Source organism: Suricata suricatta, chromosome 4, assembly GCF_006229205.1.
Source record: "Suricata suricatta isolate VVHF042 chromosome 4, meerkat_22Aug2017_6uvM2_HiC, whole genome shotgun sequence".
NCBI classification, from domain to species: domain Eukaryota; kingdom Metazoa; phylum Chordata; class Mammalia; order Carnivora; family Herpestidae; genus Suricata; species Suricata suricatta.
In genome coordinates, this window is record NC_043703.1 from 30661273 (window position 1) to 30673861 (window position 12589).

At 34.5% G+C, this 12589-nt stretch overlaps 1 protein-coding gene and 1 long non-coding RNA gene across 6 annotated transcripts in view; one reads left to right on the top strand and one right to left on the bottom strand.

Moving 5' to 3' along the window:
* Positions 1 to 12589, top strand: part of LOC115289419 — a 49266-nt gene that overhangs the window by 28218 nt on the left and 8459 nt on the right. The window lies entirely within an intron of this gene.
* Positions 1 to 12589, bottom strand: part of UCHL3 (ubiquitin C-terminal hydrolase L3) — a 42714-nt gene that overhangs the window by 9139 nt on the left and 20986 nt on the right. For 2 of the 3 annotated variants that reach the window (XM_029936598.1, XM_029936597.1), the window contains exon 7: positions 1840 to 2031. The exons of the other annotated variant lie outside the window; for it this stretch is intronic. In XM_029936598.1, the coding sequence (XP_029792458.1) occupies positions 1840 to 2031 (192 nt within the window). The remainder of the gene's footprint in view (positions 1 to 1839; positions 2032 to 12589) is intronic. 3 annotated transcript variants of the gene reach the window in all.

The following is a 12589-nucleotide window of genomic DNA, read 5'->3' on the forward strand; positions in this document are numbered from 1 at the left end:
GTTTTGCTTGATTTATACATATTATTTTTTACAAAGTTCCCTAATTTACAATACAATACTTATTATTATCTCAATTAAAAAGTAATATAACAAATAAATTAGATAGAAATTAAATACTAAATATAAATTTCAAATTGTAGAAAATAGAATTTAAATTTAATTTATAATTATATGACACTTAATATATACCAGGCACTGGTATATGTATAAATACTTAAATGTACTGACCAATTAATCATCATATACATTCTGTGAGGTAGACAATACACTCATTCATTCTCAAGAAAACTGTTATAGAGCTAGTAAGTGATGGAATCTTGTTTCAAACTCAGGCAGAGTAGTTCTAGAATCCATGCTATGCTATGAAAGTATTTATGAAGTGATAAAGCAACAGAATTAATATGGAGAGCAAAGATCAAACTTACATAAAATCATATAAAACTGGAAATGCCAATTTTATGATATGTTCATTTATATTTAGGATATTTTAAAAGTACAAAGGAATATTTAGAATCAATAGTGCCCAAGTTAGAATTTACAAAATTAGGATTTTACTCTGATCATATAATTCACCTTACATCTCCTACAATGCCAAACAATGTAGGCATAGTAGGGAAGCAAAAAATATTAAACAGATAAATGAATAAAAATGGCAAATGCATGTTGTGATCCAATGAGGAAAATGAAATAGACACCAGTTTGTTGCTCAATACTCAGCATAAATGAAAGGCTACTTTGATGACCATACTGATATTTGGGGGACATACATATTTAAGGAAAACTGTCAAAACACTGCTTCACAGTTTGAGTGTAGCTCTAAAAGAATAAATAAAGGGGAGGAAAGAATGTTTGACACCAACTTTCAATTTTAAGCATTAAATGTATGAGGAATCAGACTTCCTCGGGCTTCAGAAGTTATGATGATTTCCAGAAGCATGAAGTTTTTCATAAATGGGTGGCATACACCAAACCTCTCAGATAGAGCACTTCTAGGCAGGCTCTGCCAAACGAAAGTCATTGCTATATTAAGTCTAAAACAGCAGAAAGAGCTGGAGTTGCCTCACCCTGCTCAGTTATGAGAATTATCGGAATTCCACCATCAACCTCGACATTTAAGATAATTAGCAAGATTAAAAGAACGAATGTACTTTTTAATAGTTTGCTAATATTATCAACCTAAGAAGGAGAAATCATAAAATTTGTGGGAAACCTACATCAATTCACAAGGAGAAAATCTTCACCTCCTACTTGGAAAAGATCTTTAGAAACTGAATAGGCAGGGAAGATTGGATCAAGATTAAACCAAGTACCTGAGACACCTCAGGGAATAAAATAGCTTAGATGAAACACCCTACACCATGAAGGATTAGGTTAAGGATAGAGTAAGTAAAGTGACCCCAGAGTGTGACAAGAGACTACAATCATGTCCAGAAACATGAAAAAAATAAACAAAGAGATGGCAAAGAACTCAGAAGGTACACAGCATTTGTTGACTTGAGTCAACTAAATGAAATCAGAAAGATGAAGGGTAAGAGAATACATATTCACTCTAACAACTGAACTTAAACATTATCATGAACGTCAACCAGTACTCATCCAAAGGCAGGCATCCTCATGCTGGAGGAATATGGAGTGGAAGGATGAATGTTCGCCGAGGCACTGGTGAAAGTCAAGCTTGACTGCAAAGCATAGAGGTATGCTTGCAATCTTCTTGGGGGAGAAAAAGCTAATGGTTGAGTGAACCAAGAGAAAAGCACTTTGAAGACTGAAGAAGTGTAAGGAAAAAAAATGGACTATCCTTGTCACTGGAAGAAGAGATGGAAGATTGACTACACTTACAACAGAATGGAGACCCATAGATGGTAGGCGTAAGAAGGGTCGCCAGCGACGAAGACGGAGAGATGGACTGGTAGCCTTTGCAGGGCCTACATGGTTACGTTTGACCCAGGGCAGGGATGCATGGTGACACAATGATGAGGCCTTCGTTCTGCAGTGGCTAGAATGAGGCTGTGATGAGGATGGCGAGGAGGACTACATAATTAAAAAAGAGAATATTATACTTAGACCACGTTACTGGGTGATCATTTATTCTTTAAAGCAACGTATGGTCATATTTGTATTCATATGGTCTAGTACTTTTAATTATCCATAATCTAGAAAAGGATTACATATGAATATTGGTTAAAACTGGATAAAGTGGAAATATGTAACCAAAGTATCAGGTTATATGCCACAGCTTCTGTAAGTACCCATCTAAAATGTTTACCTATCCTCATTTGCATAGCACAGACTCATGGAATTACTTAAAAGCCACTAAAATGGAATTATTACCTGAAAAACAGGCACACACACGCACAAAGAACACACAATATGTAACACGTACAAAACAAAAAATAATGTGTAGAAGAAAACCGAACGGTGACAGGGACACTGGTGAAAAGAATCCTTGGTGTAAATAAGCTCTAAGTGGGGGCGGGGAGGGGAACCTCCAAAATCTAAAGAGGAGTGAAATTAACCCCTCTGAAGCTGATGACCTGCAGCAACTATCCTCTTACTTAGGCTAACAAATGGGAACTATCACAGCCTATTAGCCATCTTTTAATAATCAGTAGTATTAGTTAAAATATGAACCACTTATTTTGTCCTGGGCACTCCTTTAAGCGCTTTACACGTAACGATTCATTTAATCATAACCCATGAGATAGGTACTCTATTCCCATTTTACAATGAGGAATCAGAGCACCCAGAGCTTAATTAATATAACCAAGGCCACAGGGCTAGCAAGTGGCAGGGATGGGATTCAAATACAGGAAATCTGGTTCTGGAATCCATTGGGTAGAATCACCTTGATGTACTGCCTAATTGTCTACAAGAAATATTTTATTACTGATTTATTAGACCAGATTCTAATAACAAGAGGTATAATTCTCTTAAAATTAGATATTTTGAGAGTAGATAAGTTCAAACATAATTATACCATAAGCGCTGATTCTGATCCAACGGTTTTCCACAAAATTCACATGATTACAATAACTAACTTAATGGCAATCCAAATGATAATTTTATGATTGCTACTTCCAATACTACCAGTACATGAAATTAAAAATTTAATTTAAAGCAGTATGAAAAAATTATAATCATTTATAACCATAGTGAGAAGCAGCAATAAGAATAGTAACATGAGCCCTGGGGAAGCGATAATGAATTTCACTAACCATGACCTTATTCTTTTTAGGAAAACAAAGTGTTCTTCCCTAAATGATTTCTAGGACACTTTGAGCTCTGAAAATTCTGTGATTCTACTTAGTACTTTCAATCCATGTAAACAATTCACTAACTTGAAATAAAGCTATCTCTGTGATAAAGGTTTAAAAAACATGTTTGTAAACACTTCAGTGGCTCTTAATAAGAATAAGTCAATCAGAAATACAGAAATAGGGATGCCTGGGTGGTTCAGTCGACAAAATATCTGACTTTGGTTCAGGTCATGATCTCACGGCCGGTGAGTTCGAGCCCAGCATCGGGCTCTGTACGGACAGCTAAAAGCTTGGTGCCCACTTCAGATTCTGAGTCTCCCTGTCTCTCTGCCCCTCTCCTGCTCATGCTCGCTCTCTCTCAAAAATAAAAAAATTAAAAAAAAAAAACCTTAAAAAAAAGAAGTGCATAAATAAATCTTATACTTGGCTATGTTCAGGAATAAACTGCTCTCACATAGTCTAATCAGAAGTTTGTCATATTCAATCCAGTAACATTTCAATAGGAAAAAGAGAGGAGAGAATGGGGAAGAGAAGAAAAATGGATGAAGAGGGAAAAGAAAATGGAGTAAAGAAAGAAAGGGAAGGAGAGATGACTAATGAGCAACGGAGTAAAACAAAAATCTTCTAAGAATCTGGGAGGGAGTGATCACTAAGCTGGAAGCAGAACTGAAGGGTGTACACTGAAAGAAGGTGTAAGGTTCAGGCAGGTGAAATGGGAAAGGGGTTCCTGGCTAAGAATTCAGTGTGAGAAAAAGGAGAGAAAGTGGGACAAGTAGGAAACGTTCGCAGGACTAGACCACTAGGTCTGAGATTTTATTTTACCCTTTCAATTGAAAAAGTTGATCCTGGGAGAAGACATGAGACTCCTGGGTCAGAGAAGCAGGACTTTACTTATGGCACAGCCAGGAGCATGATCATCTCTCTGTTTGCATCCACTTATGTGAAGGCAACACAGAGGGCCCGGCAGAATGGCCGCACACATGTGAGCTGCATTACGGGAGAGGAACACTGAGTTGGGGGAAACACGTTTGACAGCAAGCAGTAAGCAAACATGCTCTTTCCTATAGGAAGAGATTACCTAATCCCTCATGTTTGCTTACTATATGAAAAGTAATTTCCCACCTCAAGTATAATGGCCCTCCTCTTATGCCATTTTTGAAAAACCTTTAAAAAGCTCTTTTAATTCAAATTTAAAGTTACAAAAACAGAAATAGTACAGGAAACACTAAAACGGATGCCTATGACATCCTACCCCTCATTTGCTTTGTCCTCTGCATTTATGCTCTACGTAATTTTCTTCCTGAACCACGTGAGGGTTTAGGGTAAGTTATGTATTTCATGGTCCTTTACCCCTAAATACTTCAGTATTTCCTATAACCAAGAGAATTTTCTTGCATAACAGCAATGCAGTTATCACCTTCATGATTTTTATAATGCTATACTATCTAGTCTGTCCATATTTTGTTAGTTGATCTACTCATTTTTAAATAAGCAATTTTCCACATTAAAAGCCATGCTCGCTATGAATAGACACTTTTAGTTCTTCCTTCCTAGCCCATATGCCCTTTCTTTCCTTTTGTCTTATTGCATTGGGGAGGACCTTTAGTACAATCATGAATTTCACTGATTTCTGCTTTTATCATTATTATTTCTTCCTTCTGCTTGATTTGTTTAATTTGCTCTTCTTTCACCACTTCAAGGTAAAAATTTAAATCACTGACTTGAAGCCTCTTTTCTACCACAGCATTTAATACTATCAATTTTCTTGAACTCCTGCTTTTTCTTTTCTACTTTATGCATTTAGCGCTACAGATTTTTCTGCAACTCCTGTTTTTCTTTTCTACTATAAGCATTTAATCCCTGCTTTTGCTGAAATCCGTGTATTTTGATTTTTTAAGTTTTTACTCAAACAATTTTCTAATTTCCTTTGTGACTTCATCTTTCATCCATGAACTACTTAGAAATTTCATTTCTATATACATAAACAGTTTCATTTCTAAATATTTGGGGATTTTCCAGATATTTTTTCTGTTCCTGATTTCTAATTTGATTCCATTATGGCCAGTAAACATTCTTGGTATGATTTCAACTTTTTTAAAAATTGTTAATTTCCTGGTCCAGGATATGATAACATCCTGGTGAACGAACATCCCACGTGTACTTGAAAAGAATGTATATTCAGCTGTTTGGGGATGGAACGTTGCACAAATGTTAATAGGGACGAGTTGTGTAACAATGTTGTTGAGATTTTCTATGTACTTACTAATGTGCTGGGTCTACCTGTTCTACTGATTACTGAGAGGAGTCTTGAAAGATCCAGCTGTATGTGTGGATTTGACTATTACTCTCTTCAGGTTTGTCAGTGTTTGTCTCATATATTTAGGGTCTCTATTTTTAGCTACATACACGAACTTTAGGTTGATCTCTTTACTCTTATAACGTCCTTCTTTATCACTGGTAACATTCCTGGTTCTGAAGTCTCCTTTATCTAATTTCAATACGGTTTTTCCAGCTTTCTTTTGTTTGGTGTTTTCATTGTGTCTCTTACCCCATTATTTTAATTTTAATCTTTCCGTGTCTTTATATTTAAAGTGACTTTCTTGGAGATACACATAATTGAGTTTTGCTTTTTTCTTTCAATTTGTATGTTTACATTTAGACATTTATATTTCATTAATTCCATGTAATTGTTAATATGGTTGAATCAAAATCTATCATCTTGCTAGTTCTCTACTCTCTCCATCTATTCTTTGTTCCTTGTCTGCCTTTTTTTGAAATATTTCTACGATTCCATTTAACATGTACTATTGTCTTATTGTTTATACTTCTATCTTTTTCAGTTAATTGTGGTTGGGTTTAAAACGCGTATCTTTAGTCACAGTGTACCTTCTAATAATATACGCTGCATCTTAAGTCATCTAAAAACATTACAGCAGTATTCCAAATTCTTTCTTCCACACTTTGTGCTCAGGTCATACATTTTGTTTTTATATATGCTGTAAATGTATAATACATGGTTATCATGTAGGTGGTTATTTGCCTTCTAAAGCCATTTTTAAGAAGAACAATATTTATATTTACTGTCACTTGTTCCATTTTCAGCACTCCCCAAATCTTTGTGTAGAACCAAATTGTAGTGCAGAGAAACTACTGAATTCTCTAAGTTTTTGTTTGTTTCAATCTCTTTATATGTCCTTTAGTTTTAAAAGGTATTTTTGTTACATTTAATTTTTTCAACTTTAAAAATATCATTCCATGGTGTTCTGGCTTGTGTAATTTCTGAGAAGCCTACTATAATTCTTATCTTTGTTCTTCTGTATCCAATGTGTCTTTTTCTTCTGGCTGCTTTGAACATTTCTATTGATCTTTCATTCTCAGCAGTTTGAATATTATATATCTCGGTGTCTATGTGTGTTTGGTTTTGGGAGCATAGGGGTATTTATCTTAGTGTTGAGATTCTTGAAGCTCTGGTTTGATGTCTTTAATTATTCTTTGAAAAACAGCCATTAGATCTTGAAGTAGTTTTACTGTCCCATGTCCCCATCTAGCCCCCATGTCCTTCTCTTCCTTCTGGGATTCTACTTTCATGTATTAGATTTGAAATTGCCCCACAACTCTTAGATGCCCTGGGTCCCCCCAAACCACTACCACAGCAGAATTTACTTTTGTGGTTCAGTATGAGCAATTTTTAGTGATGTGTCCTCAAATTCACGGATTCTCTCCTCAATTTTGTCAATTCTACTGGTTGGTGATCCCACTAAAGACGTTCTTCATCATATTTTTCATTACTATCATTTCCATTTGAGTCTTTGTTTCAGACTCTCTGCTGATAGTCCCTATTTGTTAGTACATGTCCACCTTTTTCACATGAACCTTTAATATATTATAGTTATTTCAAGATGCATCTGACAGTTCCAATATCTGAATCATATCTCTGATTTTTTTGACTGCTTTGTCTTATAACAGTGTACTGTTATTTTTCTTGTTGCCTCTTTGTCTGGTAATTTTTGGTTAAAAGATATACAACTTTGTAAGAGCAGACTGAGATAAATAGTACTTTTGTCTGAGAGTGGACATGTCTCTTCTGGTAGGCCTTTAGCATGTGGGATTGAGTCAATCCAGTCAGGAGTTGAGCTGTTTGGGTTTTATTTGGCTATAGTTAAACTTACTAACCTACCAGCTTAAAACTCATCTACCATTACCCTGTGCTTAGGGTACCAGCTGGGTTGTTGGACATTTTGCTTTTTTATATTCTTGTTCCACTCACAGACTCAGGGTTTTTCTCAGAGCCTGTGCTCAGAGATTTCTTTCCTTGTTTTGACACTTATTGATGCTTGCTGGTCTTTAATGGTGAGAAGATGGAGACATTCTTTATTGCTTTGGTTTAGCCATTGGCTCTACCATTATAGGTAGGCTGTTTATCCCTAGATATCAAGGATCAGGCTTTCCTCTTCTAGTGCTTTCTCTCATAGATTTCTGTCCTTCCCCCAAAGGGTGGTTTTTATCTATTCCCTTCCCCAAAGAAGACTTTTGTCCTGGCATCTAAGGCTTGGTGCCTTAACCAAAGTAGACACTGCTCCCTTCCCTAGGCTTGTACCTTAGGACTCTCACTAGTCTTGTCCCTAGTCTATCTCATAAGTATCAGTGAAGTTGGAGGAGTGAATGAGAGCTTCCCTTTTGGGGCTGCTTACAGTGATTTTATAGTTTATTAGAATCCAAAATTGCTTCCAAAAAAGTATTTATTTCATTAAAATTATTAAAAATATCAACATTTGCCAGGACTTTACCATTGAACCTGTATCCACTCTGCTGTGTGGATAATGCAACAGTATAGGGTAACTTCATATAGAATACTTCACATGTAATAATAAATCTATCTCTTCATTACATAATATTCAGGAAAACCTGGAATAGATTTTTCGGAACCCTAGGCATTTTAAAAGTAGATTAAATGTTTTGCTCTTCACAAAGAACCTTTAAGAATTTAATAAATTATTGTTGAATGAAAGAATTAGGCATAAACATTCATTTTCAGAGATTTTTAAGCATTCTGATTTTGACTTAAATCCTCTCAGAGTTAAAAATAAAATACTAAAAAATAAACCATAATAAAATAAAATATAAACACAGAGTGGGTTTATTATGACAGTATTGGTTTTTGTTTGTTTGTTTTTTAATATTCAGAAACACAAGGACTTGGCTGATTTGCCCCAAGCATTCAACTAGTAACAGTCAAAGCCAGAGGCAGACCACATGACTCCTGGCTCTAATTTCAGTGTTTTCATTACATACAGAGTCATTGACCCATCAACTGTCAATTAATTTAACTGATTCATAGAGGTAAATCTATTACTATCTCTATTTGTATTCCCCAAACATAATTCAAATGTTTCTGTTTTTAAAAACTTACAGCTAGTTCAGAGTAAACAAATAAAACAAAAACAAAATACCTAGGTCCTACAAGGTCAAATTATTTTTCCTTCACAGTTAGTGTGCATGTCATTCTGTATGCGAGAAAATGAGTCAACTACTCTTTAAACTGATTAAGAACAATAAAAAAAATTAGAAATACCAGGAAGGCTAAAAAGAAATGATCTAAACCTTTAATTAAAATGTAGAAGATGTATGTCTGTTTAAAAAGGATGTGTGTCAACTTAAAAACTTCTTTCAGTTAATGTACATGTCCCTGTGTGTCTGAAAATACCGAGATTATTCTTTGAACTGTTTAACCAATGAATCAGAAATATTGTAAAGGCTAAAAAGAAACAATACAGACATTTTTAAAAGGGGGGGCAGAAGGTTTGCCTAAAAAATACTTGTCTATTAAGAAATTAGGTGTTTGGAAAGTTATTGTAAATGCTCAAATCTGAATTATTCTAAAGTGCTAAAATAAACTAAGTGATTTTGGCTTACATCCAAAACATTTTCTCATTTTAATGGGCATCCTATTATTAAGAAAAATATCATTATACTATGTAATTTTCTGAACATGAAGGGATCATTAGCTGGTAGATACTTAAAATAATTACTGTTTTCTGAAATATACACAATATGATAACTGAAAGACTGTGGTTAGCTTAAGGGTAAGATTTTATGTTTAATATAAGGAAAAATCTACTAAGAGCTAACTTAGATATAAGGGTAACAGAATATTCAGTACCAACTATGAATGGTTGCTTGTAATGCACACATATTTGCATTAAATTATTAGCTGTGTTTAACTTTGCTCTTAGGACAAAAACAAAATTTTTAAATTAAAAATCCTCCCTTTCTTCTTTTTTGTTTTAGCAATTTTGATTTATGTGCACATTTTGTTGCTTTGACAGCATGGTCAGTACTTACTAGCTACGTGACCTTGGACGAATTACTTCTTAGTCTTCCCATCTGTAAAATGGGGTAACATAGATCTTAAGGAATTTCAAAGATTAGAATAGAATTTTGAAGAATAGAATCTAGCTCTTAGTATAATGCTTACCCTGTAAGATGCAGTCAGTCAATGATAACCATCATCAAAGTAAGGTGGCAAACATGCTTTCAAAGCAGTGAAAATTAAGAAGATGAGAATATTTGGAAGCAAGTAAGCACCTCATTATATTCAACCATAAACAACACTTAAGAGTTACAAAGAAAACTTGCTCAATTGACACTGTGGCCCCCAAAGTGAGGCCTAATGTTCCCAAGCATCCCCAGACATCTCAGAGTGAGAATTTTCTGGCTTGAGAGCCTTCAAGATTTGTGCATCTCTACTAGAGAACAGTGGGCATTTTCTTTATAATATCTCCTTTCCTTCACAGGGTAGAAGTGGGGATAAAACACTGAGAAAAAATCAAATTCCACTTTAAAAAATAACTTTTAGCTTATCTTTATATGAATATTAGAACTCATGACTCCTTTTACTTGACTTGTTGATAAAATATATATTTGATCACAATTAAATTTAACAGTTATTTCCTGAACGTATATGTCCTTTCGGATGTGAGCAATATCACTGAGTTTAAAATGGCACATTTTATTTATTTATTTTTAATTTTTTTAATGTTTTTTATTTATTTTTGAGAGACAGAGAGAGAGTGTGAGTGGGGGAGGGTCAGAGAGAGAGGGAGATACAGAATCTGAATCAGGCTCCAGGCTCTGGGCTAGCTGTCAGCACAGAGCCCAATGCAGGCCTTGAACCCACGAACCATGATATCATGACCTCAGCCGAAGCCAGCTGCTTAACCGACTGAGCCACCCAGGCGCCCCAAAATGGCACATTTTAAAGAATGTGGAACTTCTCTAGGGCTGCCAAATGTTATGAAAAGAAGTTAAATTATAAACGTGTGTGCATTCATGTAGGAGCATGTGTGTGCACATGCATGAGAATGTGTACGTATATGTAAAATTTGAAAAGTTTAAAATTGCAATTATCAATTAATTCTATATGGATTTCTGTAGATTTTTTAGTAAACCTCAGTACAATACATTGGATTGCACTAAATGTAAGGTCCAAATTTAAAATAGGAAAGTAAAACCATATTCATGCAAAAGATGCAAACTTTCCTACAGAGTGTCCATGTTTAGCTGGCAAAGAAGTCAAAGTGCAGCATGGGCTAGATCTCAAAATACACAAAATAGCGCTACAGATTCCATGGAACATCTGCATGATGGCAAATTTAATCATTTTGTTCACCTACGAAATCAGGATACCCACAGATTTCAAGACATTCTTGAAAGACTTTTCCTCTACTAGTTTAATAACTCTGTTTCCTCACTTCAATTTATAATTCTCCATGTCAGAAATCTCTATCAATAAAATAACATATCGGTACACATTACATTAAATTCAAGCTTACCATTGTTAAGCTGGTCAAACTAACTCACAGAAACTTTTTTTTTTTTTACAAGGTGAGACTAGGTTCTCATTTATTACAAATGAAAAACATCTTAAATCCTAGCATTACCCTCTCCATTTTGGAAAGCTGTGGTTTTAAACAAAACAAATCGAAAAACCTCACCATCTTCAAACCTAATCTTGATTTTATGTTTATTACTGAAGACATTTTTACACAAAAGGTTACATTTAGTCAGATCTCAAAGAGTATACTCATTAATCCAGTCTAAAACTTTTCCTTTAAAATAAGTAACAGTTTAATATTGCTATTTCCAAAACCCTCACATTATCAAACAATTATAGATTATAAAAAATAATAAATATTGCTATTTCCCAAACCTTCAGATTATCAAAAAATAATAAATAAAACACTCATATTATCAAATAAATAAATAAACTAACGAATAAAAAGAAGAAGAAAGAAAAGAATATCTTGATCCATTTTAGGACAAAGCACTTGTTAACCTAAGAAAGAGGAGGAAGTATAATCAGGATGGAGTAGTATTTACATTTCTTATCCTTTCAACAACTAATCTAATCTTGCTATACAACATTTTTTTTAGTGATATTAGATAAAGAACTGATTACATCCTTGGAGACATGGTGTCAATGCTTGAAAATACAGGAACAAAAAGAACCATCCCAATAACACTCTCCCAAATGTGACTAACTCTAATTTGTACTCCCTCCTTCCAGCTCGGCTTCAACTTTACTTACGCTTTTAAAACATGCCTTGCTCTGGGTAGTAATATTCAGAAGGAATGACAACAATAAAAAAGAGAGAGAGAGAAAGAAACAGAGGCAAAAGTATAAGGAACTAAGAGTTCCAAAGAATTTCTCAATTTTAAGAATGAAATAAAATGAAGTTACCAAGGAAGATTTACCTTAAGTCTTACTTGAATGGAACAAAGAAAATGAGGCATGGAAAGTAAATGGGAAAAAAACCCAGAAAGTGCAATTTCAGATTTCCTAACAGTATGTAGCTTAAAAAGCATACTTTGCATCAGAGTTCCATTTATGTTCCCATTTGATTCTTCCAAGAATATTAGGAACTTAAACAGCATATTGTATAAGAAGTTTCTTCCTAATAGATTTAGCTTCTTTCAAAGACGGGTAAGAAGAAAATAAATCCTTAAGGAAGAGAAAAAAATGTAGGCACTTTAATTTACTCTAATTCTAACATAATCAAAATCACTCAAAATGGTACTGCAGAGCAAAATGAAGCCATGGAAAGTGAATACACTGAATGAAAATGAAACTTGACACTGTTTTTCTCCGCTGCCAGTCTGCATTGATTGGGCCAAGCCAACGAGATACACAAACATGCATGTGCGCACGCAAACACACACACACACATACACACACACAAACACACTTTATCTTTGACTGTGTATACATATATGAACACATACTTAAAATCACAATTTACCCATTGCTTTCCTACCAAATAAACTCCCACTTA